The following is a 23,551-nucleotide window of genomic DNA, read 5'->3' as shown; positions in this document are numbered from 1 at the left end:
CGAAATTCACCTGGACCAAGATGAGAACAACTTCCACGAGACAGAAGGGGCAATGCTCTTATTTTTAGAGACAGGATCTCACTCTGTTGCCCAGGCTGGAGTGCAGTGGTACCAACTTGGTCAACATGGTGTAGCCCCGTCTCTACTAAAAATACAAAAATTAGCTGGGCATCGGGGCGCGTGCCTGTATTCCCAGCTACTCAGGGGGCTGGGGCAGAAGAATCGCTTGATCCCGGGAGGCAGAGGTTGCAGTGAGCCGAGATCACACCACAGCACTCCAGCCTGGTGACAAAGCAAGACTTCATCTCGAAACTAAACGGAACAAAAGCAATCCTTCCGCCTCTTCGCCTCTGCCTCCCAAAGTGCTGGGATTACAGGTGTGAGCCATGGTGCCCGGCTAATTTTAAGCAGCAATGCTTACCCTGCGTGGGCTGAGCAGTAACAGTGGATCCCAGACAGGATGACAGGCAGGTCAGAGGGCAGCAATCCTCCACATCTTGCACCCTGGCTCCGCACTCCCCCTTCTCCATGTCTCTGCAGTGACACACCTCTGTGGCCCCCAGCCCCCTGGGACTGAGACCCACCCTGGCCGGAACACACGCAGGGACCTTTGAACATCAGAAAGCACCTTTATTCAGGGACATATCCCAAACAGCGAAGCAAGTGGGTGTGGCAGGCTGAGCAACACAGCCCCTCGGCATCTTTGGGGGACCCATCTGTCCAGGATATAAAAACTAGGAGAGGAGGGGGGCTCACTTTTTAAAGTTCCAAACAGGGCAAAATGTGCGTTTCCCTGTTATTTTTTTTTTTATTATTTTTTTTGAGACGGAGTTTCGCTCTTGTTACCCAGGCTGGAGTGCAACGGCGCGATCTCAGCTCACCGCAACCTCTGCCTCCTGGGTTCAGGCAATTCTCCTGCCTCAGCCTCCTGAGTAGCTGGGATTACAGGCACGCGCCACCATGCCCAGCTAATTTTTTGTATTTTTAGTAGAGATGGTGTTTCACCATGTTGACCAGGATGATCTCGATCTCTTGACCTCATGATCCACCCGCCTCGGCCTCCCGAAGTGCTGGGATTACAGGCTTGAGCCACCGCGCCCGGCCCGTGTTAAGTATTTTTTTTTTTTTTTTTTTTTTCTCCCTTGAGACAGGGCCTTGCGCTGTCACCAGGCTGGAGGGAAGGGGCAGAATCATGAGTCACTGGAACCTGCAACTCCTGAGCTCAAGCGATCTTTCCGTCTCGGCCTCCCAGAGTGCTGTGATTACAGGTGTGAGCCACCACACCCAGTCAGGGCCCACTTTTCAAGGCCCCAAACAGAAGGCATGGGGCACAATGTGTTTCTTGGGGAGGTTTTGATTTTAGACGGGATCTTGCTGTTACCTAGGCTGGAGTGCAGTGGCATAATCTCTGCTCTCTGCAGCCTCCGCCTCCCGGGTTCAAGTGATTCTCCTGCTTCAGCCTTACAATTAACTGGGACTACAGGTGCGCACCAACACGCCCGGCTTTTCTGTATTTTTAGTAGAGACGGAGTGTCACCATGTTGGCCAGGCTGGTCTCGAACTCCTGACCTCAGATGATCCGCCTGCCTCGGCCTCCCAAAGTGCTGGGATGACAGGCAGGAGCCACTACACCCGGCCTCTTGGAGAGGTTTGGATGAGCTTCATGGAGCCAGGGAGGAGGACCCAGGTGAAGAACCCAGCTCGTGCCTCAAGTTGGCCTGAATTGGGTTTGAGGCCCTGCTTTTCCTGGGACTCTGTCCATGTGTCCAAGGAAAGAATGAGAGAGTCCAATATGAAAAAGGTGGTTGGGGATCCTAAATTCAGCCCTATTCTGCAGACAGGTCAAGGCCAAGGCCTCGTGCTTACACGTGACCATCAGGGGACGGCAGCGATCTCGGCTTGCAGGTGGCCTTCCCACTGGCCCACGGGTCAGAAGTCCAGCTCCGGCATCAGGGTGTGCTTGACCGGGCGGCTGGGGGCCTCGGGCTCCTGCTCACAGATGTCCCCGGCGCTGCCCACCCCGTCCCTGTCCCCATCCCCGTGCTGGGCCTCCCAGGCTCTCTGCTGGGCCGGCCAGTCCAGGTGTGCCCAGCGGGGGTCAGGGCCCCCAATGACCTCATCCACCTGGGCCTCCAGATCCGGCAGGGGCTCAGATCGCTCCACAAGGATGGGCGCGAAGGGTCCCACCAGCCAGGGCAACGGCACGGCCTGCACCACCAGCTCCAGCAGCTCGTCCACACAGGCGTGCGCCCGAGCCACACGACCCCGGCCCTCGGCCAGCGCGGCCGCCGGCACATCCCCAAAGCAGCGGGCGTCGGCGAAGGCGGTCTGCAGGGCGTCCACGCTACGCCGCACTTCAGCCACCTTCTCCTGGGCACTGGGGGGTAGGCCCCGCACACTGAATTCCAGCGCCTCTACCGTGCCCTGAAGCTCCTGGGTCAGGCTGCGGGATAGCACCAGCGTCTCCAGCTCTGCCTGCAGGGGGCGGGGACCTCAGTTTCCCTGACGGAGGCCCAACAGGACTGCCGTCCTGCCTCAGTTTCCCCAATAGACCCACAGTGGGACTGTCAATCTGTCTCACTGACCTCATGGTCCTATCCCCCACGGACACAGAATGTGACCCAGCTCTGCCTCGGTCTCCCTCATAAACATAGAATGGGGCCGGGTACGGTGGCTCACACCTGCGATCCCAGCACTTTGGGAGGCTGAGGTGGGTGGATCACCTGAAGTTAGGAGTTCGAGACCAGCCTGGCCAACATGGTGAAACCCCATCACTACCAAAAAACCAAAAATTAGCTGGGTGTGGTGGTATATGCCTGTAATCTCAGCTACTTGGGAGGCTGAGGCAGGTCAATCGTTCAAACACAGTAGGCGGAGGTTTCAGTGAGCCAAGATGGTGCCACTGCACTCCAGCCTGGACAAGAGCAAAACTCCATCTCAAAAATAAAACAGCCGGGCGTGGTGGCTCAAGCCTGTAATCCCAGCACTTTGGGAGGCCGAGGCAGGCAGATCACGAGGTCAGGAGTTCAAGACCAGCCTGGCCAACGTGGTGAAACCCCATCTCTAACTAAAAATACCAAAAAACAAACAAACAAAACTAACTGGGTGTGGTGGTTCATCCCTGTAATCCCAGCTACTCGGGAGGCTGAGACAGGAGAATCGCTTGAACCCAGGCGGTGGAGGTTGCAGTGACCTGCCATCATGCCATTGTACTCCAGCCTGGGCAACAAGAGCAAGACTCCGTCTCAAAAAAAAAACAAACACAATGGGAACTGAACCCTGCCTCAGTTTCCCCCCATGGACACCCCAAGTATCTGAGCTCAGCACTTGGTTTGAGATAGCTGGGTTCCTGGCAGCACTGGGCTGACCCATAACTCCTCGCTCCCCCTCCCTCCACAGCCTGGTGGCAGACACCACCTCACCTGGCGCACTGGAAGTCTCACCTGGCTCCGGCGGCCGTTCTCCGGAGGGCACTGGCTCCAGTGCCCCCACAGCTCATGCACCTTCCCGGGGCGGGCCGGGGTGGTGGGGGTCACCCCGCACTGCATGTGGTCTATCTGCAAGGACAGAGATGGTGGACAGTGTTCAGGGCTGGGGGATCTGAGGGTGGGGATGGGCCCAGGACCAACCCTAGCCTGGATCTGGCCTGAGTAAGCACTGAGGAGACAGAAGCAGGTCGTGCAGAGATATGGGAAGGGCTTGGGCTTGGACCCCAAGGCAGGTGGGAGCCATAGAACGTTGTGGGCAGAGAAGGGATAGACCTGACTCAGAGGCTCACAGGTGCCCCCTGGTGGCTGCTGCGATGGGAGCAGCATGGGAGGATTCTGACAAAGAGGGCACTGGAAGAGGATTTTTTTACAAAAATTCTTTAAAGCAGAGTTTTGCTCTTGTTGCCCAGGCTGGAGTACAATGGCGTGATCTTGGCTCACCACAACCTTTCCCTCCCGGGTTTAAGCAATTCTCCTGCCTCAGCCTCTCGAGGAGCTGGGATTACAGGCACGTGCCACCACGTCTAGCTAATTTTGTATTTTCAGCAGAGACGGGGTTTCACCATGTTGGCCAGGCTGGTCTCAAACTCCTGACCTCGTGATCTGCCCGCCTCAGCCTTCAGTAATCTGTAAGTGCTGGGATTACAGGCGTGAGCCACCAAGTCCAGCTGGAAGGCTTTCTTCTGACCTACCCTGACTTGCTATAAATTTCAGCTCCTCCTTCCCCTCTTCCATAAAACCCCTCCCTGACTCCCCAGGCAGAGTCATGACACCCACGGGTTCCTCCAGGCCCGGGTCCCCCAGCCCTGAACACACGCAGCCGGAGATAGCTGCACCCAGCTCCGCCTCCCCCATCAGGCTAGCACGGAATCAGGTATTCAGCTGGCGCTCAGTCTATACCGATTGGCTTACACCCGGCAGCAGGGGCGGTAGTGGGCTCTCACCAGCTCGAGAGTCTCCTGCAGCTGGGCCAGTGTGTCCTGGGCGCGGTGTTTGCTCTGCCTCAGTTTCCCCAGAGAGTGCTCATAGGCCAGGTGGCGGATCCGCGCTGACAGTGAGCCAAGCCGCACAAAATAGCCCTGCTGTCTCCTCTGATCTTCCACTGATCCCACTTCCGGGCCCTCAGCCTCAGCCGCCAGTGCCGCTGGAGGACAGGATGCCAGGGACAGAGCGGGGTGAGCACGGCCCATCCCCTCCACATCCGCTCGCCCGCCTCCAGGTCCAGAAGCCAGTTTCCCAAATTCACCGCTCCTCTTGACTGACATCAACCCATTTGGTCTTCCCCAAACACTAAGGTGTAGGTGCCTTCTACACAGGAGGGAAACTGAGGCAAGGAGAAGCAAGGTACCACAAGGCACCACAGAAACAGACCTCGAGTGGAACCCAGGCACACTGGCCCCAAACTGCTTAACCATTTTCTTTTTCTTTTCTTTTTTTTTTGAGATGGAGTCTCACTCTGTCCCCCAGGCTGGAGTGCAGCAGCATGATCCTGGCTCACTGCAACCTCAGCCTCCCATGTTCAAGCGAGCCTCCTGCCTCAGCCTCCTGAGTAGCTGGGACCACAGGTGCGCACCACCACACCACCACGCCCAGCTAAGTTTTGCATTTTTAGTAGAGACCAGGTTTCACCATGTTGGCCAGGCTGGTCTTGAACTCCTGACCTCAGGTCATCTGCCCGCCTCGGCCTCTCAAAGTACTGGGATTACAGGCGTGAGCCACCGTGCCCAGCCTCTTAACCATTCTCTTCAGTGGCCTTTTAAGAATATAGGTTGGGGGCCAGGCGCGGTGGCTCAAGCCTGTAATCCCAGCACTTTGGGAGGCCGAGGCAGGTGGATCACGAGGTCAAGAGATCGAGACCATCCTGGTCAACCTGGTGAAACGCCGTCTCTACTAAAAATATAAAATATTAGCTGGGCATGGTGGCGCGTGCCTGTAATCCCAGCTACTCAGGAGGCTGAGGCAGGAGAATTGCCTGAACCCAGGAGGCGGAGGTTGCGGTGAGCCAAGATCGTGCCATTGCACTCCAGCCTGGGTAACAAGAGTGAAACTCCGTCTCAAAAAAATAATAAAAATAAAATAAAAAATAAACTACAAAAATGAGCCAGGCATGGTGGTGTGCACCTGGAGTCCCAGCTACTCAGGAGGCTGAAGTGGGAGGATCATCTGAGCCCGGGAGGCTGAGGCTGCAGTTAGCCAAGATGACGCCATTGCACTCCAGTATGGGCAATAGAGTGACACCCTGTCTCCAAAAAAAAAAAAAAAAAAAAAAAAAAAAGTATGAACTCATCTATCACAATACCACATTAAAGAAAACTGCCAAGTCATCTGAATACATGCCCCCAACAAGCAGGTCATTCTGTCTGCCGTCCAGCCATGTCCAGAAACCTGAGAAGCATGGGGGGAAATCTGCACTGCAAAGCAAATTTCATCCAAGGACATATACATGGCATGAAGCACACGTGGTCCCTCTCCAGGTGCTACACCCGCTTCAACCAAAGTCCCTTAACCTGGGTCTGACATCAAACGCAGCTGAGGCCGGGCACGGTGGCTCACACCTGGAATCCCGGCACTGTGGGAGGCTAAGGCAGGTGGATCACTTGAGGTCAGGAGTTTGAGACCAGCCTGGCCAACATGGTGAAAACCCGTCTCTACTAAAAACACAAAAATTAGCCAGGCTTGGTGGTGTGCGGCTGTGATTGCCTGGGTAACAAGAGTGAAACTCCGTCTCAAAAAAAAAAAAAAAAAAAAATATATATATATATATATATAGGTTGGGTGCAGTGGCATGCACCTGTAATTCCAGCACTTTTGGAGGCCGACATGGGAGGGCTGCTTGAGCCCAGGGAGGGTTGCTTTGAGACCAGCTTGGGCAATACAGCAAGTCCCCATCTCTAAAAGATAAATATGGAAATTAGCCAGGGCTGGACATGGTGGCGCATGCCTACGGTCCCAGCTGCTTGAAAGGCTGAGACAGGAGGATCACTTGAGCCTAGGAATTCAAGGCTGCAGTGAGCTGGGATCACACCACTGCCCTGTAGCCTGGGCAACAGAGCAAGACCCTGTCTCAAAAAAATTTTTAATTTAAAAAAAGAATGAAAAATAAAAAATAGCCGGCCGGGCATGGTGGCTCATGCCTGTCATACCAGCACTATGGGAGGCCAAGGCAGGCAGATCACCTGAGGTCAGGAGTTCAAGACCAGCCTGGCCAATATGCAAAACCCTATCTCTACCAAATACACAAGAATTGGCCAGGTGTGGTGACCCACACCTGGAACCCCAGATCTTTGGAATGGTGAGGCGGGTGGATCACCTGAGGTTGGGAGTTCCAGACCAGCCTGACCAACATGGAGAAACCCTGTCTCTACTAAAAATACAAAATTAGTCAGGCATGCATAATCCCAGCTGCTCACCTCCACCTCCAGTGTTCAAGCAATTCTTCTGCCTCCGCCTCCCGAATAGCTGGGATTACAGGCATGTGCCACCACACCCGGCTAATTTTTTATTTTTAGTCGAGACAGGGTTTCTCAGGCTGGTCTCAAGCTCCCAACCTTAGGTGATCCGCCTGCCACGGCCTCCCAAAGTGCTGGGATTATAGGCGTGAGCCGCCGTACCCAGCTAAAATCTGGTTGTTACATACATGGAAAGAATGAAAATATTTAAAACACACTGCATGGGCATTTGCGGGGGGGGGGCGGGCACAAGTTTGAGACCTCAAGTCTAAAAACTCTATTCCCTTAGGATCTGGGTATTCTGACTTCCAATGGGATGCAGGCTGGGGGCTGTAGACATGACTGGGAGAGAATGACAGGCCTGGTTTCCAGTTGTGTGTGTTTCCTGCTTATCTGCTGTGTGTCCTTGGGCGAGTCTCACACCTCTCTGATCTGTACCACCGGGGCATGGGGGCTGGGACAGGAGGACCCGGGTTAGGGTCGAGGGTGTCATCCTCACCCAGCTCCTCCTCCGTCATGGGCAGGAAGTGATCCACCAGCTCCTCTGATTTTTCCAGCACGACATCCATGGCGTGGCTCACGGAGCGCTTCAGCTCCACGCTCCAGCGCCGGCCGCGCCGGGCCAGGTCCACCACGCCCGTGACACCGCTGGTCACTGCGTCCTTGGCTGAGGTCACCACCTGGAAGGCAGGGCCCCCACTCCAAGCACCAAGGACTCCAGCTCCATTTCTGCCACTCCAGTTCCCTGAGGCCGGGACTCAAAGATCCTGGCTCTGTGCCTCAGTTTCCCCTATAAAATGGGTAATAAAACCCTTCCCTCACAGAGGGTGTTGAGGGTGTTACCTGCCCTTACTGGCACTATATATGCAGGTTGCAATTATCTTAACCTGGCTGTTTTTTCTCGAGTTCACTAAAAGCCTGGCTGGCACCATCCCGCCCTCCCTCCCGCCTCTCCTCTGGCCTGCCACCCCGGAGGTCCCCACAGCCGGTCACCCAGGGTACCGTCTCTGAAGGTTGCTGGAGAAAGGGAAGCTTCTCCTCCAGCTTGTCCAGGCCCCTGCAGGCGAGACTGTTCACGGTGGCCACTGAAGGGAGACAGGCAGGGAATGAGACAGGGAGGGAGATAGGGACACGGCGAGAGTTGTAGAGGAGGGAGTACTCGAGACAGACGCAGAGACAGAGAAGGAAGAGACCAGGAGAGACAGGGAGACATGAAACGCAAGGATGGAGAGGGGACCGACACGCGGATGAGGCCTTACACCAAGAAGCCACTAAGACGCTGGGACAGATACCTGTAGTCCCACAGAGAGACTCTAGGAGAGGGAGATAGGGAGGCGGCTTAGACCTTCCCTAGGCGAGACTGGGGCCCTGCTGGTGTGAGTGCGCCGTGGGCTTGGGCGCTGCCTCCTTTGCCCTCCTGCCTGGGCCCTGCCACCCACCCCGTTCTCCCAGCACCAAGGTGACTTTTCAGCCCTGCCCAGCTCAGATGGCCCAGCGGATGGACTCAAGGTCCCAGACGCCGGCTGAGAGGGAGGTGGGGAGGTGCTGGGCTGGGACCGTCAGGGGACCGCCTTCCTGGGCCAGACTAGAAACCAAGGGCCCTTTTGTCCCCTGCCTGTCATCAGCTCGGGGGTCCAGAGATGCGAGAACTGCGAGGCTGAGGCTGCGGGGTCGGGACAGGCAGAGGCAGGCACAGAGGGGAGGGAGCCTGCAGGGACAAAGGGACCCGAGGCACGTCAGGCCGACTGTTGAGGGAAGACAGGCAGACGGACGGAATGGGGACGAGAGGGGGCACCACCAGTGAGCAGATGAGGAAGGGAAGAGGGCCTGGGGATCAGATTTATTTATTTTTTTTTTTTGAGAAGGAGTTTCACTCTTGTTGCTAAGGCTGGAACGTAGAGGTTCGATCTCGGCTCACCGCAACCTCCGCCTCCCGGGTTCAAGCCATTCTCCTGCCTCAGCCTCCCGTGTAGCTGGGATTACAGGCACACGCCACCATGCCCAGCTCATTTTTTGCATTTTTAGTAGAGAAGGGGTTTCAGCATGTTGGCCACGCTGGTCTTGAACTCCTGACCTCAAGTGATCTACCTGCCTCTGCCTCTCAAAGTGCTGGGATTACAGGCATGAGCCACCACACCTGGCCACATTTTTTAAAGTTGTTTTTTTTTTTTTTTTTTTTTGAGATACCGGGTCTCGCTATGTTGCCCAGGCTGGTCTTGAACTCCTGGCCTCAAGCGATCCTCCTACCTTGACCTCCCAAAGTGCTGGGATCATAGGCATAAGCCACCACGCCCAGCTGGTGCTGAGATTAAAGAGGGACATAAGAGATTGAGGAGAGGTGAATGGCTGTGGGACAGGTGGTTAGGCCGAGGACGACACCAGGAATGTCATGCAGACAGACCAAGGTAGACGGGACACGGGGACAAGCCACAGCTCCCAGGGACACACGGGTCGGGGCACTCACGCTGGGGCTGCAGGTGCTCGAGCAGCGGCTGGGCGTGGTCCAGGGCACGGGTGGTCAGGCCACACACGCACTGCTCAGCCAGGCGGCAGGCGGACCCCAGCAGCGGATGCCTGTCCTTGGCTGAGCTGTAAGCATCGCAGACCACAGTGCACGTGGCCCTGACCAGGGGCAGAGCCGCCACGCGCTGCACCACGTTCTGTGGGAAGGGTCAGCATCAGGGGGACCCTGGGGGAAGTGGGGCCCCAGCCACACCTCAGCCCATTTCCCCTCTCTGGGCCAGGACAAGGGATGGGAGAGAGGGCGGATAGAGGGCTGAGCACCCCGCCATGTAGAGGAAGTGGAGGCACGTGCGTGTGAGAATGTCACGGGTCCTGCGCTCACGGGGGCCTCTTCTCATGGAATACAAGGAACGTCACAATTTTTCTTTTTTTCTTTTTTGAGACGGGGTTTCACTCTTGTTGCCCAGGTTGGAGTGCAGTGGCGTGATCTCAGCTCACTGCAACCTCCACCTCCTGGTTTCAAGCAATTCTCCCACCTCAGCCTCCCAAGTGGCTGGGATTATACAGGTGCCTGCCACCACACCTGGCTTTTATTTTTTTTATTTTTTAAAATTTTTTTAAGTACAGACAGGGTTTCACCATGTTGGCCAGGCTGGTCTCAAACTACTGACCTCTGGTGATCCACCCGCCTGGGCCTCCCAAAGTGCTAGGATAATAGGCATGAGCCACTGCATCTGGCCACAGTTTTCTTCAATAGAGACAAGCTCCTGTTCTGTTGTCCAGGCTGGAGCACGAGGACTCGAGCACAGCTGACCGCAACCTCAACTTCCCAGGCTCAAGCAGTCCTCCTGCCTCAGCCTCTGAGTAGCTGGACCTACAGGTGCACACCACCACGCCCAGCTGATTTCATTTTATAGAGATGTGGTCTTGCTAGGTTGCCCAAGCTGGTCTTGAACTCCTGGCTCAAGTGATCCTCACCCCTCAGCCTCTTAATATGTTGGGATTATAGGCATGAGCCACTGCACCTGGCCAAATACTATATATTTTTTGATCTGCATTTGGTTGAAAAAGTCTGCATACCTCTGCCTCCCAGGTTTGAGATTCTCCTCCCTCAGTCTCTGGAGTAGCTGGGATTACATGCCCCAGCCACCACAGCAGGCTTTTTTTGTTTGTTTGTTTTTTGGTAGAGACGGGGTTTCACCACGTTGGCCAGGCTGGTCTTGAACTCCTGACCCCAGGTGATCCGCCCATCTTGGCCTCCTAAAGTGCTGGAATTACAGGCATGAGCCACGACGCCTGGCCAGACCTGAACACTTCAAACCCGAGTTAAAGGGTCGACTGTTATCTGTCTGCTCCAGGAAGGTCATTAGAGTCTGGGGTTTCAGAGCATCTCCCCTGGAGCACAGCGACCTCTGTTCACTTCTGCTTCAGTCACCTCCAAGCATGTCAACCTGGCCTTTGTTTCCCCAACTATGAAACATATATACATTTTTTTTTTTTTAAAGTAGAGACGGGGTTTCACCATGTTGACCAGGATGGTCTCGATCTCTTGACCTCGTGATCCACCCGCCTCGGCCTCCCAAAGTGCTGGGATTACAGGCTTGCGCCACCACATCTGGCCATGTTTTATTTTTTAAATGGAGTCTTGCACTGTCACCTGGGCTGGAGAGCCAGGGTGTGATCTTGGCTCACCGCAACCTCCGCACCTGGGTTTACATGATTCTCCTGCCTCAGCCTCCTGAGAAGCTGGGATTACAGGTGCACACCACCACACCTGGCTAATTTTTTTTAAAAAAAAATTTAGTAGAGATGGGGTTTCACCATGTTGGCCAGACTGGTCTCGAACTCCTGACCTCAAGTGATCCACCCACCTCAGCCTCCCAAAGTGCTAGGATTACAGGCATGAGCCACTGTGCCCGGCCCTGAAATGCGTTTTTAGGGTTGTGATAGGGTGTTCAAGGAGCCAATATATGCGAAACTCTTGGAACTGTGGCTGACACAGTGATTGTTGCTCTATTATTACTGTGTTATTGACGGCGCCATGATGGTGGACGTGGAGACAGGAGGATACAGGTGGAGACCCACGGATGGGAGAGGGAAAGGGTTGGGCAGGGGCTACAGAAGCTGGCTGGGTGTCTTTCAGACCCACTCCGGTCCCAGGGCCTCATGAAGCCCCCTCCAGGAAATGCCCCATCCCCCGCTCCATGGTCCAAATTTTAGGAGTCAGGTTTTCCCAGCAAGGAGTGGAGTGGTGCACGATGCTGGACCTGCAACGCTCCTAGAAGGGACTGTCCCCCAGGATTCCTGTGTCCCCGCTCCTCAGAGGGGCAGTCCTTACCTGCTGGTCCTGCTCCCATACGCTGGGTCTGGGGATCTGAGCCGCCTCATCTTCGGACATCGTGCTGCAAACAGGGTCACCCTGAGGGGCAGGATGGAGTAAGGGGACACCTGCCCAGGCCTGGGACCCTGTCAAATCGGGCTCTGTGACTCGAGCAAGTCTCAAACCTCTTGGGGCCTCAGTTTCTTCATTTGCATAATGGGGTGTTCTGCGGGGCCCAGACAATGCGTGCCCAGGGCTCTGTACACAAAAGGTGTACAGTAATGAGCCTCAGGCAAGGTGGGGTTGCTGGAGTGACTCAAAGCATGGTTTTGGGGTGAGAAAGACCTGGGTTTGAGTCCTACCATTAACTGCTATGTGATTTTTATTTATTATCTTTTTTTTTTTGAGATGGAGTTTCGATCTTGTTGCCCAGGCTGGGGTGCAATGGCATGATCTTGGCTCACTGCAACCTTTGCCTCCTGGGTTCAAGTGATTCTCCTGCCTCAGGCTCCTGAGTAGCTGGGATTAACAGGTGTGCACCACTTCATCCAGCTAATTTTGTATTTTTTGTTTTAGTAAAGACAGGATTTCTCCATGTTGCTCAGCCTGACCTCAGGTGATCTGCCTGCCTTGGCCTCCCAAAGTGCTGGCATTACAGGCATGAGCCACTGTGCCCGGCTATTATCATTTTAAAGACAGAATATCTGTCATCTAGGCTGGAGTGCAGTGGCGCAATCTAAGCTCACTGCAACCTCCGCCTCCCAGGTTCAAGTGATTTTCCGTCATCAGCCTCCCAAGTAGCTGGGATTACGCAGGTGCCACCACACCGGCTAATTTTTGTATTGTTAGTAAAGGGTTTCGCCATGTTGCCCAGGCTGGTCTCAAACTCCTGGGCTCAAGTGATCCACCTGACTCGGCCTCCCAAAGTGCTGGGGTGACAGACTCCACTGCACCTGGCCTGCTGTGTGATTTTTGGCAAGCACCTCCACCTCCCTGGGCTGTTTTCTCTTCTGTCAGATGGGGGAGACCCCTGCTACTCCTGCGGCCCCCGCCTGGGCCCAGAACTGCACAAGCACCCCAGACAGGGGTGGAGGTGGTACCCGCTGAGTCCTAGACCCCTCACAGCTCATTTGACAGACAGGGAAACTGAGGCAGGCAGCATGTCCATGCTGGGCCCAAGGTCACTCAGCCAACCGGTTGGAAGGGGGAGCTCGACCTCAGGCCTCAGACTTGCCGCCTGCGGGTTGCCACCCCGCGCCCTCTGAGGCCTGGTCCCCGCCCAACTAGGTCCTGGGCTTCGGCCAATTGTGCCAAGGGTCCCAGCCACCTGCTCTGGCCCGTCGTACCCGTCCCACGCCGCCGGACCTTCGCCGAACCACCCTACCCGGAGCTCCCCTCCTGAGTGCGGGGGCGCTCCTGGACGCTGCCCTCAGGGCACTCACCTGGGCGCTTGCGGCTTCAGACCCCAGGCGTCTCCGGCGACCCCAGGCTCAAGTCTCCGCCCCCACGCCGGCCCCGCCCACCTTATAGCTGCACGGGTGGGTGGGGCCTCCGGGAACCAACCAATGGGGAGAGGCCCTGAGGGGGCGTGCCCGAGCGCGTGCCCGGGGGGGGCGTGGCGCCAGGTTTCCCTCGCTCTCGCCCTCCCCGTGGGCTCGCCCGGTGCTCTGCGTTTGCCAAAGATTGAGGTAGTATACTTTCCACGGCTCACTTTGGTCACCTGTCACTCACTGCTGTTGCCATGGACACAGTCCATGCGCTCACAGCCCCCGTGGCCTTGCTAAGTGACCGTGGCCAAATCCTCAGTGACTTTCTTTCTTATAATTATTATTTACCGATTTTTGAGACTGGATCTTGCTCGGTTGCCCAGGACTGGAGTGGAGCGGTGTGATCATAGCTCACAGCAGCCTTGCCCTCGCAAGCTCAGGTGATCCTACCGCCTCAGCCTCCTGAGTAGCTGGGACCACAGGCACGTGCCACCACGATGGGATATTCCTGTGTTGACCAGGCTGGTCTTGAACTCCTGAGCCCTAAGTGATCCTTCCACCTTGGCCTCCCAAATTGCTGGGATTACAGGTTAAAATAATATGTAACCTGTACAGCCTCTTTTTATTTCTTTTTTTTTTTTTTTTTTGAGAGGGAGTTTCGCTCTTGTTGCCCAGGCTGGAGTGCAATGGCGCGATCTCGGCTCACCGCAACCTCCGCCTCCCGGGTTCAGGCAATTCTCCTGCCTCAGCCTCCTGAGTAGCTGGGATTACAGGCACGTGCCACCATGCCCAGCTAATTTTTTTGTATTTTTAGTAGAGACGGGGTTTCACCATGTTGACCAGGATGGTCTCGATCTCTTGACCTCGTGATCCACCCGCCTCGGCCTCCCAAAGTGCTGGGATTACAGGCTTCAGCCATCGCGCCCGGCTCTTTTTATTTCTTAATTTGCCCCTTCACTAAGCCAGAAGCAGACCTGCGCTTTCCCTAGGATGCCCGTTTTACAGATGAGCAAGCTGAGTCTTAGAGATCACAAACCATTTTCCCTGGCCACCCCAGCAAGTGAGGGACCCTATTCAAGCCCACCCCTGCTGGACCCCAGAACCCTGCCTTTCATTCCTGTGCCTGGAATGACCACAGACGTCGGCATGATCTTTTTTTTTTTTTTTTTTAAAAAAAAAAAACACAGTTTCACTGTAGCCCCAATCTGGAGTGCAGTGGCAGGATCTTGGCTCATTGCAACCTCCACCTCCCAGGTTCAAACAATTCTCCTGCCTGAGCATCCCAGGTAGCTGGGATTACAGGCATGTGCCACTATGCCTCGCTAATTTTTGTATTTTTAGTAGAGACGAGATTTTGCCATGTTGGCCGGGCTGCTCTCAAACTCCTGACCTCAAATGATACACCTGCCTTGGCCTCCCAAAGTGCTGGGATTACAGGTGTGAGCCATCACCCACCTAGCAATTTATTTTTATTTTTATTTATTTTTAATTTAATTAATTTTTTTTTTTTTCAGATGGAGTTTCGCTCTTGTTACCCAGGCTGGAGTGCAATGGCGCGATCTCGGCTCACCGCAACCTCCGCCTCCTGGGTTCAGGCAATTCTCCTGCCTCAGCCTCCTGAGTAACTGGGATTATAGGCACACGCCACCATGCCCAGCTAATTTTTTGTATTTTTAGTAGAGACGGGGTTTCACCATGTTGACCAGGTTGGTCTCGATCTCTCGACCTTGTGATCCACCCACCTCGACCTCCCAAAGTGCTGGGATTACAGGCTTGAGCCACCGTGCCCGGCCTATTTTTAATTTTTTAATTTTTTTTGAGACGGAGTCTCACTTTGTTGCTCAGGCTGGAGGGCAGTGGTATGATCTCGGCTCACTGCAACCTCCGCCTCCCAGGTTCAAGTGATTCTCCTGTCTCAGTCTCCCAAGTAGCTGAGACTACAGGCATGCGCCACCGCACACCAGGCTAATTTTTGTATTTTTAGTAGAGACTGGGGTTTCGTCATGTTGGCCAGGCTGGTCTCGAACTCCTGACCTTCAGTGATCCACCAGCCTTGGCCTCCCAAAGTGCTGGGATTACAGGCGTGAGCCACCACACCTGGCTGTCATTATAGGCATGAGCCACTGTGCATGTCATTTTTCAGGGAGCTGGGAAAATGGGTCATGCCCCCATGTCCCAGGGTCCCCCAGATCTGATTGCAGCCCCACATGGCCAATGCTGTTATCAGCAGGTGGCCCCGGGACCCTGCCCATCCCTTCAGCCCCATCCCACCCCTGCAACCTTGCCTGGGGCAGGTGCCCCCTTAGATGATCTGAGGCCAGCATGACAAATTGTTTGGAGACCTGGGCAATCTGGTTTAACTTCAACCTTCTCCTGGGATACCAGCCCTGGCAGGAATTCACTGGTAAAATGACACCTGGGCGATGGTCAAGGTTTTATTTGCAGTGAGGTCCCAGGATGGGGGCAGGGAGAGGAGAAGCCACAGGCCACTGATCCCAATTGCCACCCACTAGGGAAACCATGTCACACCCCAGGCCCTGGGCCATACCTCTTTTCCTCCTTCACTCTGGAGTCCTAGGAAGTTGATTTGGGAAGATTCTAGGAACATAGTGAAAGCTGATTCATCCAGTCCAGTGTTCAAGAGTTATTTACTAAACCCTTTAGGTCTGAGCCCGAGCTAAGTGGGACAGCACCGGACCCTGCACTCCGAGAGCCCCTGACTTAGGGAAGACAAAGTCAGAGAAAGGCAGCCCCAGTGTGGCTGGGGCTCAGCCACCGGGAAGGACAAGGGGACTGGGAGACCCTGGAGGCCAAGAGAGCTGAGAAATAGGAAACGGCATTCCAGAGAGAGGACATACCCTGGGCACGGGTCAGGAGGCTGGGAAGCCCACTGTGTGGTCTCGGAAGCACGGGTGGGTGAAACGGGGCCCCAGCCACAAGGGACGGCCCCCACATCTCACCTTTAAAAGGCGGGATTATTTGCTAAGTGGGTTGTAGCGTTCTCCCAGACCCCCGACCCTCAACCCCAGCCCCAGGTCTCACTGGGCCAGCTCGGCCACTGCCAGGAGCGGCTGGCCCTTCACGGCTTCAGGCCCAGCACAGCGCGTGTCACCCTGGGAAAACATCTTGTCTTTTTGGGCCTTCAGCCAACGCAAGAGGTCACTCAGGTTCCGGTCACAGATCCAGGGGTTGCTGGAGATGTCGAAGCCGTCCCGCAGATCCCGATTTGACTGTCCTAGGGATGCCCAGAGCCCCTCGGGCACGCTGGCCAGCGAGTTATTGGAGAGGTCCAGCATGTCCAGCTGCCGCAGGCCCTGGAAGGCACCGGCTGCCACCCTAGCCAGCTTGTTGCAGTTCAGAAAAAGGTAGCGCAGGTCTGGCTGGGGCACGAGAAGGCCCTTTTCCAGGACCTGCAATCTGTTGCCTTCTAGATGGAGCCGTTCTAGTTGCAGAGGACCCCTCAGAAGGTCAGGTGGCAAGGTCTCCAGCTGGTTCTCCCCAAGGTCAAGGATGCGTAGGAGGGTGAGGTTGGCCAGCAGCCCAGGGGGCAGTGTCTGGAGGCGGTTCCCAGACAGATCCAGATGCCTCAGGGCCTTCAGGCCGTGCAGCCACGAGGCCTCTAGGACCTCCAGCTGGTTTTCTTTCAACACCAGGGTGTCCAGGGCGGCTGAGGCCTGGAAGAGGCCCGGGAGCAGCCTGGTCAGGGCGTTTCGGGTGAGATCCAGCACCCGGAGCTGCGGTACTTGCTGCAAAAGCTCGGGTGAGAAGCCCTCCAGCCCGTTCGTGGAGAGGTGCAACTCTCGGAGCTTGGAGGCGTCCCGGAGGAGGTCAGCCGGCAGCTGTGTCAGGTTGAAGAACTCCACCGCCAGGTACGCGGTGTCGGCTGGCAGGTGGCTGGGAATTGCGGCAGGTGGTTGGCAGGAGATGGAGGTGCCATTGTCTGAGTGGAACACCTGGCAGGCTTTGGGGCTCAGGGTAACCCCCCAGGCTGAGGCCACCAACAGCAGCAGCAGGAACAGGGTTCTAGAAAGATGAGGCTGAACGCTCCCTGGGCTGCAGGCAGGAACAGAAGACGGTTACTAAACCATAGTGAGAACAAACCCAGCTAGATGAAAATACACCCCGAACCTCCCCACTGCTTCCCAGCACTGCGGCTACCAGCCTGGACTATGCCGCCTTATCTCTCTCTCTTTTTTTTTTTTTTAAGATGGAGTCTCCCTCTGTCGCCAGGCTGGAGTGCAGTGGCATGACCTCAGCTCACTGCAACCTCTGCCACCTGGGTTCAAGTGATTCTCCTGCCTCGGTCTCCTGAGTAGCTGGGACTACAGGCGCGTGCCACCACGCCCAGCTAATTTTGTATTTTTAGTAGAGAAGAAGTTTCACCATGTTGGCCAGGCTGGTCTCGATTTCATGATCCCGTGATTAACTTGCCTCGACCTCCCAAAGTGCTGGAATTACAGATGTGAGCCACCACGCCCGGCCACTGACGCCTCTTCTCTTGCCTGGACTAGAGTAGTTGCTTCCTCCTCCTCTCCCAGCTTCTACCCTGACCCCCAACAGCTGCCAGGAACAGCCCCTGTTCCAGGGAGAATTACAATTCTAGGACAGTTGAGTTTCTGAGTGTAACTCCCACATAATATGAATACACTTCCCCACTGCCCGCCTAGCCCCCATGGGCTATTAATTCTTCACAGTCCAACTTGCTAGTTTTTTCTGATCTGGCTTGTTTTCTGGGTCAGTCCTTGTCTCCCTGACTCTACGTTTTGATGTGAACTCCTACTCATCCTGTGAAGCCCCAGCTCCAATGCCCTCTTTTCCATGAAGACTTCTCTGCTCTAGGTCTCTTTCTGTCCAGGCTTGACCAATTGAGTGCCTAGAGGAAGATGGAGCTGGACACAGGTAACCGAACCATGTTCAGATTCGTGCTTTTGAGACAGGGTCTCACTCGGTTGCCCAGGCTGGAGGGCAGTGTTGTGATCATATTCACTGCAGCCTCTAAACATGAAAAGTGTGTCCTGCTGTGGCCAGGTCTGAAGGTGGGCATTTGGCCTTGGGAAGGGGTGGTTTATACTTAGCACCATAACCCTTGGAAGCCTGGGGGTTGCCACCCCGCGCCCTCTGAGGTCTGGTCCCCGCCCAACTAGGTCCTGGGCTTCCCCTCCTCCTCCAGAGCTTTTCTGGCCCAGCGGCCATCATACACGACCTGGACAGCGTTGGTCACTGTGGCCCCAGGCCTCTAACAAGAGGCCTCTCCCGACTTCCTCCTGCCTATGCCCACCTGGGCCTCTGCAGGAGTGTGTGTGTGTGTGTGTGTGTGTGTGTGTGTGTGTGTGAGAGAGAGAGAGAGAGAGAGAGAGAGAGTGAGCGAGCATGCACCAGTCTGTCTATAGTTCAGGTTGATCTGCCACGGCCTCCAGGACTGTATCTGCCCCCTGTGACTTCAGTGGGTCAGCCGGAATGTCCTATATCTTCACAGGGCCTGGCACTCAGACCTGCCGAGGACAGGTAGCATGGGGACCTACCTTTGGGGTCGCTGTCTGCTCCAAGAGAACATGGTAGCTCTTCTCTTTTCCTTCTGGGTTCTCCTGGCCTGGGGAGGTGGCCTTATACCCGCCTGGACTGGGGGCAGGGGAGCCAACCCTGGGGAAGTCCCCACCCCTGTCCAGTTCCTGATAGGGGGTGAGCCTAAGCCAGGCAGGGGAATGGGAGGGGTCAGGATTACAAAATTGCTTCCTGGAAATTGTTTCCTGCTCAGCCCTGTTTTGACCCTGCTTCTAAAGCCCAGCTTTTTCTTTCCTTGTCTCCCGATTTTTGGGGGGGCATCCAAGAGTCTCTAGTTGCATCCTCACTTCCCAACCCAGAGTTCAAGGATCAAGGTTTGCAAGGCATCGTCCCTGGGGAAAGGACAGCTCTTTGAGCAAGAGGAGCGATTTACCGTAAACTTGAGCAACCAGGAAGCTCACTGAAAAGAAGAAAAAAACTCTTGTCTTGACTTCACCGTATGCTGATCTTGTTTTTTTTTTTTTATAAATGAAGTCATTTAAAAAATACAATTCAATAGTGACTAATGCCAAACGTCTCTATGGTCTTTGGACAGTGGCTTGGGAGGAACCAAACCTGCTTCTGAATTTCAGCTCTGTCATGAACAGCTTTGCTTTGTGACCTTCAGCAAGTGACTTAACTTCTCTTGGCCTCAGTTTCCCCATCTGTGAAGCTGAATTCAAATCTCCGAGGGCTCCTTCTGCTCTTTTTTTCTTCATCTGAATCTGACATCCATGCTATTGTTTCCTTTCTTCCTCATTTCCTATTAAATGCATTTTTGGGGGGCTACGAATTTCCCTTTGAGGCTAGCTTTGGCTGCATCCCCAGGATTTGGCTACCGAGCACTTGCATTCTTGTTGAGTTCTAAATATTTGAGTATGATATGTCACCTTTATCTGCACCTGTGACTAATTTTTTTTTCCTGGGACAGTATTTCATTCTGTTACCCAGGCTGGAGTGCAGTGGTGAGATCTCGGCTCACTGCAACCTCTGCATCCCAGGCTTAGGCGATACTTCCCGCCAGCCTCTCGAGTAGCTGGGACTACAGGCAGGCACCATCATGCCTAGCTAATTTTTATATTTTTAATAAAGACAGGATTTCGCCATGTGGCCCAGGCTGGTCTCGAACTCCTGAGCTCATGTGATCCACTGGCCTTGGGCTTCCGAAATGCTGAAATTACAGGTGTGAGCCACTGTGCACGTTTTTTCTTTTTTGAGACAGGATTTCACTCTGTCATCCAGCCTGGAGCACACACTGGTACAATCAGCTCACTGTAGCTTTGAACCCTGGGCTGCAGGCCTCCCAATAGCTGGGACTATGGGCATGTGCCACCATACCTTTTTTTTTTTTTTTTTTTGAGACAGAGTCTGTCACCCAGGCTGCAGTGCAGTGACACGATCTCAGCTCACTGCATCCTCCACTTCCTGGGTTCAAGTGATTCTCCTGTCTCAGCCTCCCAAGTAGCTGTGACTACAGGCACATGCTACCATGCCCAGCTAATTTTAAAAATTATTTCTATGTTGCCTAGGCTGGTCTCGAACTCCTGGGCTCAAGGGATCCTCTCAGTATCAGTCTCCCAAAGTGCTGGGATTATAGACGTGAGTCACAGCACCTGGTCTGTCTTGTGCCCTGCCCTGTCCCCAGGGCCCAGCCATTAGTAGGTCTTAATCAACATGGGCTGAGAGGGAGGAAGCCTTGTGAAACATAGTGACACGGTGACAAACGATTCCTGAAAATGGAATCAGCTCACATCCCCTGCTTAAAACTCTCTGGTGGCTTCTTGTCCCACTTAAAACTCATAAGGCTGGGAAAGGGGCCTGGGAGAAAATTCTAGAGATGGGGATGGTAATAGCTGCATAACACTGTGAGTATACGTAACACTCTGGGGCTGTGCACTTAAAAATGGTTAAAATAGGTCTGGCGCGGTGGCTCACGCCTGTAATCCTAGCCCTTTGGGAGGCTGAGGCAGGAGGATCACGAAGTCAGGAGGTCGAGACCATCCTGGCCAACATGATGAAACCCCGTCTCTACTAAAAATACAAAAAAATTAGCTGGGCATGGTGGTGCATGCCTGTAATCCCAGCTACTCGGGAAGCTGAGGCAGGAGAATTGCTTGAACCCAGGAGGCGGAGGTTGCGGTGAGCCGAGATCGCGCCATTGCACTCCAGCCTGGGTGACAGTGAGAGACTCCATTAAAAACAAAGCAAAGAAACAAGCAAAAAAAGGTTACAATGATAAATATAATGGTATGTGGCATATGTATTTTCCCAACATTAAGAAAAATTCAGCCGGACACAGTGGCTCACACCTTCAATACCAGCACTTTGGAGGCCAAGGTGGGCGGAGCTCTTAAGCCCAGGAGTTTGAGACCAGCCTGGGGAATATGGCAAAACCCTGTCTTTACTAAAAATAGAAAAATAAGCCAAAGGTGGTGGCACCTACCTGGAGTCCCAGCTACTCAGGAGGCCGAGGTGAGGATGGCTTGGGTCCAGGCGGTCCAGGCTACAGTGAGCTGTGATTGGACCATTGCAATCCAGCCTGGGCAACAGAACGAGACCTGGTCTCAGGAAAAAAAATAGTCTTTTCTCCTGTGAGGCCCTGCCTGTCGGGACCCCTTTCCTACCTCCCCGCCCCCATTCCCCCTCGCCCACCCTATTCCAGCCACATGTGTCTCAGGGCCTTTGCACAGGCTGTTCCTGCTGTCTGGAACGCTGTCTTTGTAGATCTCCCAGCCGTTTCTTCTCAGCTTTCTGATCTCAGTTTGAATGACACTCACCTCTTCAGGGAAGCACTCGCTGATTAATCCCCAGACCTCCCATCGGCCGCTATTATTGCTTTTGTACCAGCAAATTATTCTTTTCTTTCTTATACATATCACTAGCTGAAGATGAGGTTTTGGGTTTTTTTTTTTTTTTTTTTATTTTTAGAGACGGGGTCTCACTATGTTGCCCAGGCTGGAGTGCAGTGGCTACTCACAGGCGCGATCCCACTACTGATCAGCACGGGAGTTTTGACCTGCTCCATTTCTGACCTGGGCAGGTTCACCCCTTCTTAGGCAACCTAGTGGTCCCCTGCTCCCAGGAGGTCAACATATTGATGCCAAACTTAGTGCAGATACCCGATCGGCATAGCGCATACAGCCCAGAACTCCTGGGCTCAAGAGATCCTCCAACCTCAGCCTCCCGAATAGTTGGGACTGCAGGCACATGCCACCGCGCCCGGCTGTTTTTGTTTTTTTGAGACAAGAGTCTCTGTCACCCAGCCTGGAGTGCAGTGGCGCAATCTTGGCTCACTGCAACTTCCGCCTCCTGGGGTTCAAGCACTCTCCTGCCTCAGCCTCCCGAGTAGCTGGGATTACAGGCAGGTGCCACCATGCCCGGCTATTTTATTTTATTTTATTTTTGTATTTTTAGTAGAGACAGGGCTTCACCATGTTAGCCAGGATGGTCTCGATCCACCCACCTGGGCCTCCCGAAGCCCTAGGACTACGGGCACAAGCCACCAAGCCCAGCTAATTTTTAGTAGAGACACGGTTTCACTATACTTACCAGGCTGGTCTTGAACTCCTGGCCTCAAGTGATCTGCCTGCCTTGGCTTCCCCAAGTGCTGGAGTTGCAGTCAAATGGAATGATTTTTATTTTATTTTATTTTTTCAAACTAGACTGTGAATTCCATAAGAGGGGCCCTTCATCCCCAAACAGTACTTGGCACATAGTAGGGCCCTTCATCCCCAAACAGTACTTGGCACTAAATATTTGCTGCAGGAACAGTCAGAAACTGGTCCGTGAGCTGCGCGTACTGTAATCCCACACCAGTAATCCCAGCACTTTGGGAGGCTGAGGCAGGAGGATCACTTGAGCTCAGGAGTTTGAGACCAGCCTGGGCAACATAGCAAGACGCTGTCTCTAAAAATTAAATTAGTAGAAACTGGTGGCTGGGAGCGGTGGCTCATGCCTGTAATCCAAGCACTTTGGGAGGCCAACGTGGCCAGATCATGAGGTCAGGAGTTCGAGACCAGACTGACCAACATGGTGAAACCCTATCTCTATTTAAAAATACAAAAATTAGCTGAGTATGGTGGTTCGCACCTGTAATCCCAGCTACTTGGGAGGCTGAGGCAGGAGAATTGCTTGAACCCGGGAGGCGGAGGTTGCAATGACCTTAGATCGCACAAATGCGCTCCAGCCTGGGCCACAGAGCAAGACTCCACCTCAAAAGAAAAAAAAAAAAAGGAACTAGCCGGGCGCGGTGGCTCAAGCCTGTAATCCCAGCACTTTGGGAGGCTGAGGCGGGTGGATCACGAGGTCGAGAGATCGAGACCATCCCGGTCAACATGGTGAAACCCCGTCTCTACTAAAGATACAAAAAATTAGCTGGGCATGGTGGCACGTGCCTGTAATCCCAGCTACTCAGGAGGCTGAGGCAGGAGAATTGCCTGAGCCCAGGAGGCGGAGGTTGCGGTGAGCCGAGATCGCGCCATTGCACTCCAGCCTGGGTAACAAGAGCGAAACTCCGTCTCAAAAAAAAAAAAGGAACTGACTCCTACGCAGATGAAGACGGGACCCCCAAGTCTCCATTTTATTTTTCTACACTCAGCTCCCCAGATTTGTTTTGACTAAGCCTTTTTTTTTTTTTTTTTTTTTTTTTTTTTGGAGAGTGTCTTGTTCTGTCACCCAGGCTGGAGTGCAATGGCTTGATCTGGGCTCACTGCAACCTCCACCTCCCGGGTTCAAGCTATTCTCCTGCCTCAGTCTGCTGAGTAGCTGGGATTACAGGTGCCCGTCACCACACGTGGCTAATTT

The 23,551-nt window shown here is 54.3% G+C and overlaps 2 protein-coding genes across 5 annotated transcripts; both read right to left on the bottom strand.

Moving 5' to 3' along the window:
* Positions 1-609: 609 nt before the first annotated feature.
* On the bottom strand, positions 610-13,220 carry PLIN5 (perilipin 5). Of its 4 annotated transcripts, none has more exons than XM_039465622.2 (8): positions 13,163-13,220; positions 11,739-11,819; positions 9,402-9,597; positions 7,940-8,022; positions 7,437-7,617; positions 4,433-4,632; positions 3,444-3,557; positions 610-2,475 (listed from the first exon to the last, which is right to left on the bottom strand). In XM_039465622.2, exons 2-8 carry the CDS (start codon positions 11,796-11,798, stop codon positions 1,930-1,932), a joined length of 1,380 nt encoding a protein of 459 aa, XP_039321556.1. In that variant the 5' UTR covers positions 11,799-11,819; positions 13,163-13,220; the 3' UTR covers positions 610-1,929. The 4 variants fall into 4 exon arrangements, with proteins under 4 accessions (XP_039321556.1, XP_039321557.1, XP_074240870.1 ...); XM_039465623.2 differs by having other exon boundaries at positions 11,739-11,802; XM_074384769.1 differs by lacking the exon at positions 9,402-9,597.
* A 2,409-nt stretch (positions 13,221-15,629) lies between these two features.
* LRG1 (leucine rich alpha-2-glycoprotein 1) lies at positions 15,630-18,847 on the bottom strand. The gene is made up of 2 exons (XM_003938819.4): positions 18,730-18,847; positions 15,630-17,260 (listed from the first exon to the last, which is right to left on the bottom strand). Exons 1-2 carry the CDS (start codon positions 18,759-18,761, stop codon positions 16,246-16,248), a joined length of 1,047 nt encoding a protein of 348 aa, XP_003938868.3. The 5' UTR covers positions 18,762-18,847; the 3' UTR covers positions 15,630-16,245.
* Between the last annotated feature and the right edge of the window lie 4,704 nt (positions 18,848-23,551).

This window comes from Saimiri boliviensis, chromosome 14 (assembly GCF_048565385.1).
Source record: "Saimiri boliviensis isolate mSaiBol1 chromosome 14, mSaiBol1.pri, whole genome shotgun sequence".
NCBI classification, from domain to species: domain Eukaryota; kingdom Metazoa; phylum Chordata; class Mammalia; order Primates; family Cebidae; genus Saimiri; species Saimiri boliviensis.
The sequence above is the reverse complement of the archived record's forward strand: the minus strand, read 5'-3'. Positions and strand labels throughout refer to the sequence as shown.

Coding starts and splice junctions, on each gene's coding strand:
- PLIN5 (XM_039465622.2), bottom strand. CDS start 11,798: ATGTCCGAAGATGAGGCGGCTCAGATCCCCAGACCCAGCGTATGGGAG. Junction 8,023..9,401: donor CGAGCACCTGCAGCCCCAGC/GTGAGTGCCCCG, acceptor GTCTCCCTTCAG/TGGCCACCGTGAACAGTCTC. Junction 3,558..4,432: donor TGCAGGAGACTCTCGAGCTG/GTGAGAGCCCAC, acceptor CTGTCCTTGCAG/ATAGACCACATGCAGTGCGG.
- LRG1 (XM_003938819.4), bottom strand. CDS start 18,761: ATGTTCTCTTGGAGCAGACAGCGACCCCAAAG. Junction 17,261..18,729: donor AGCAGACAGCGACCCCAAAG/GTAGGTCCCCAT, acceptor TCCTGCCTGCAG/CCCAGGGAGCGTTCAGCCTC.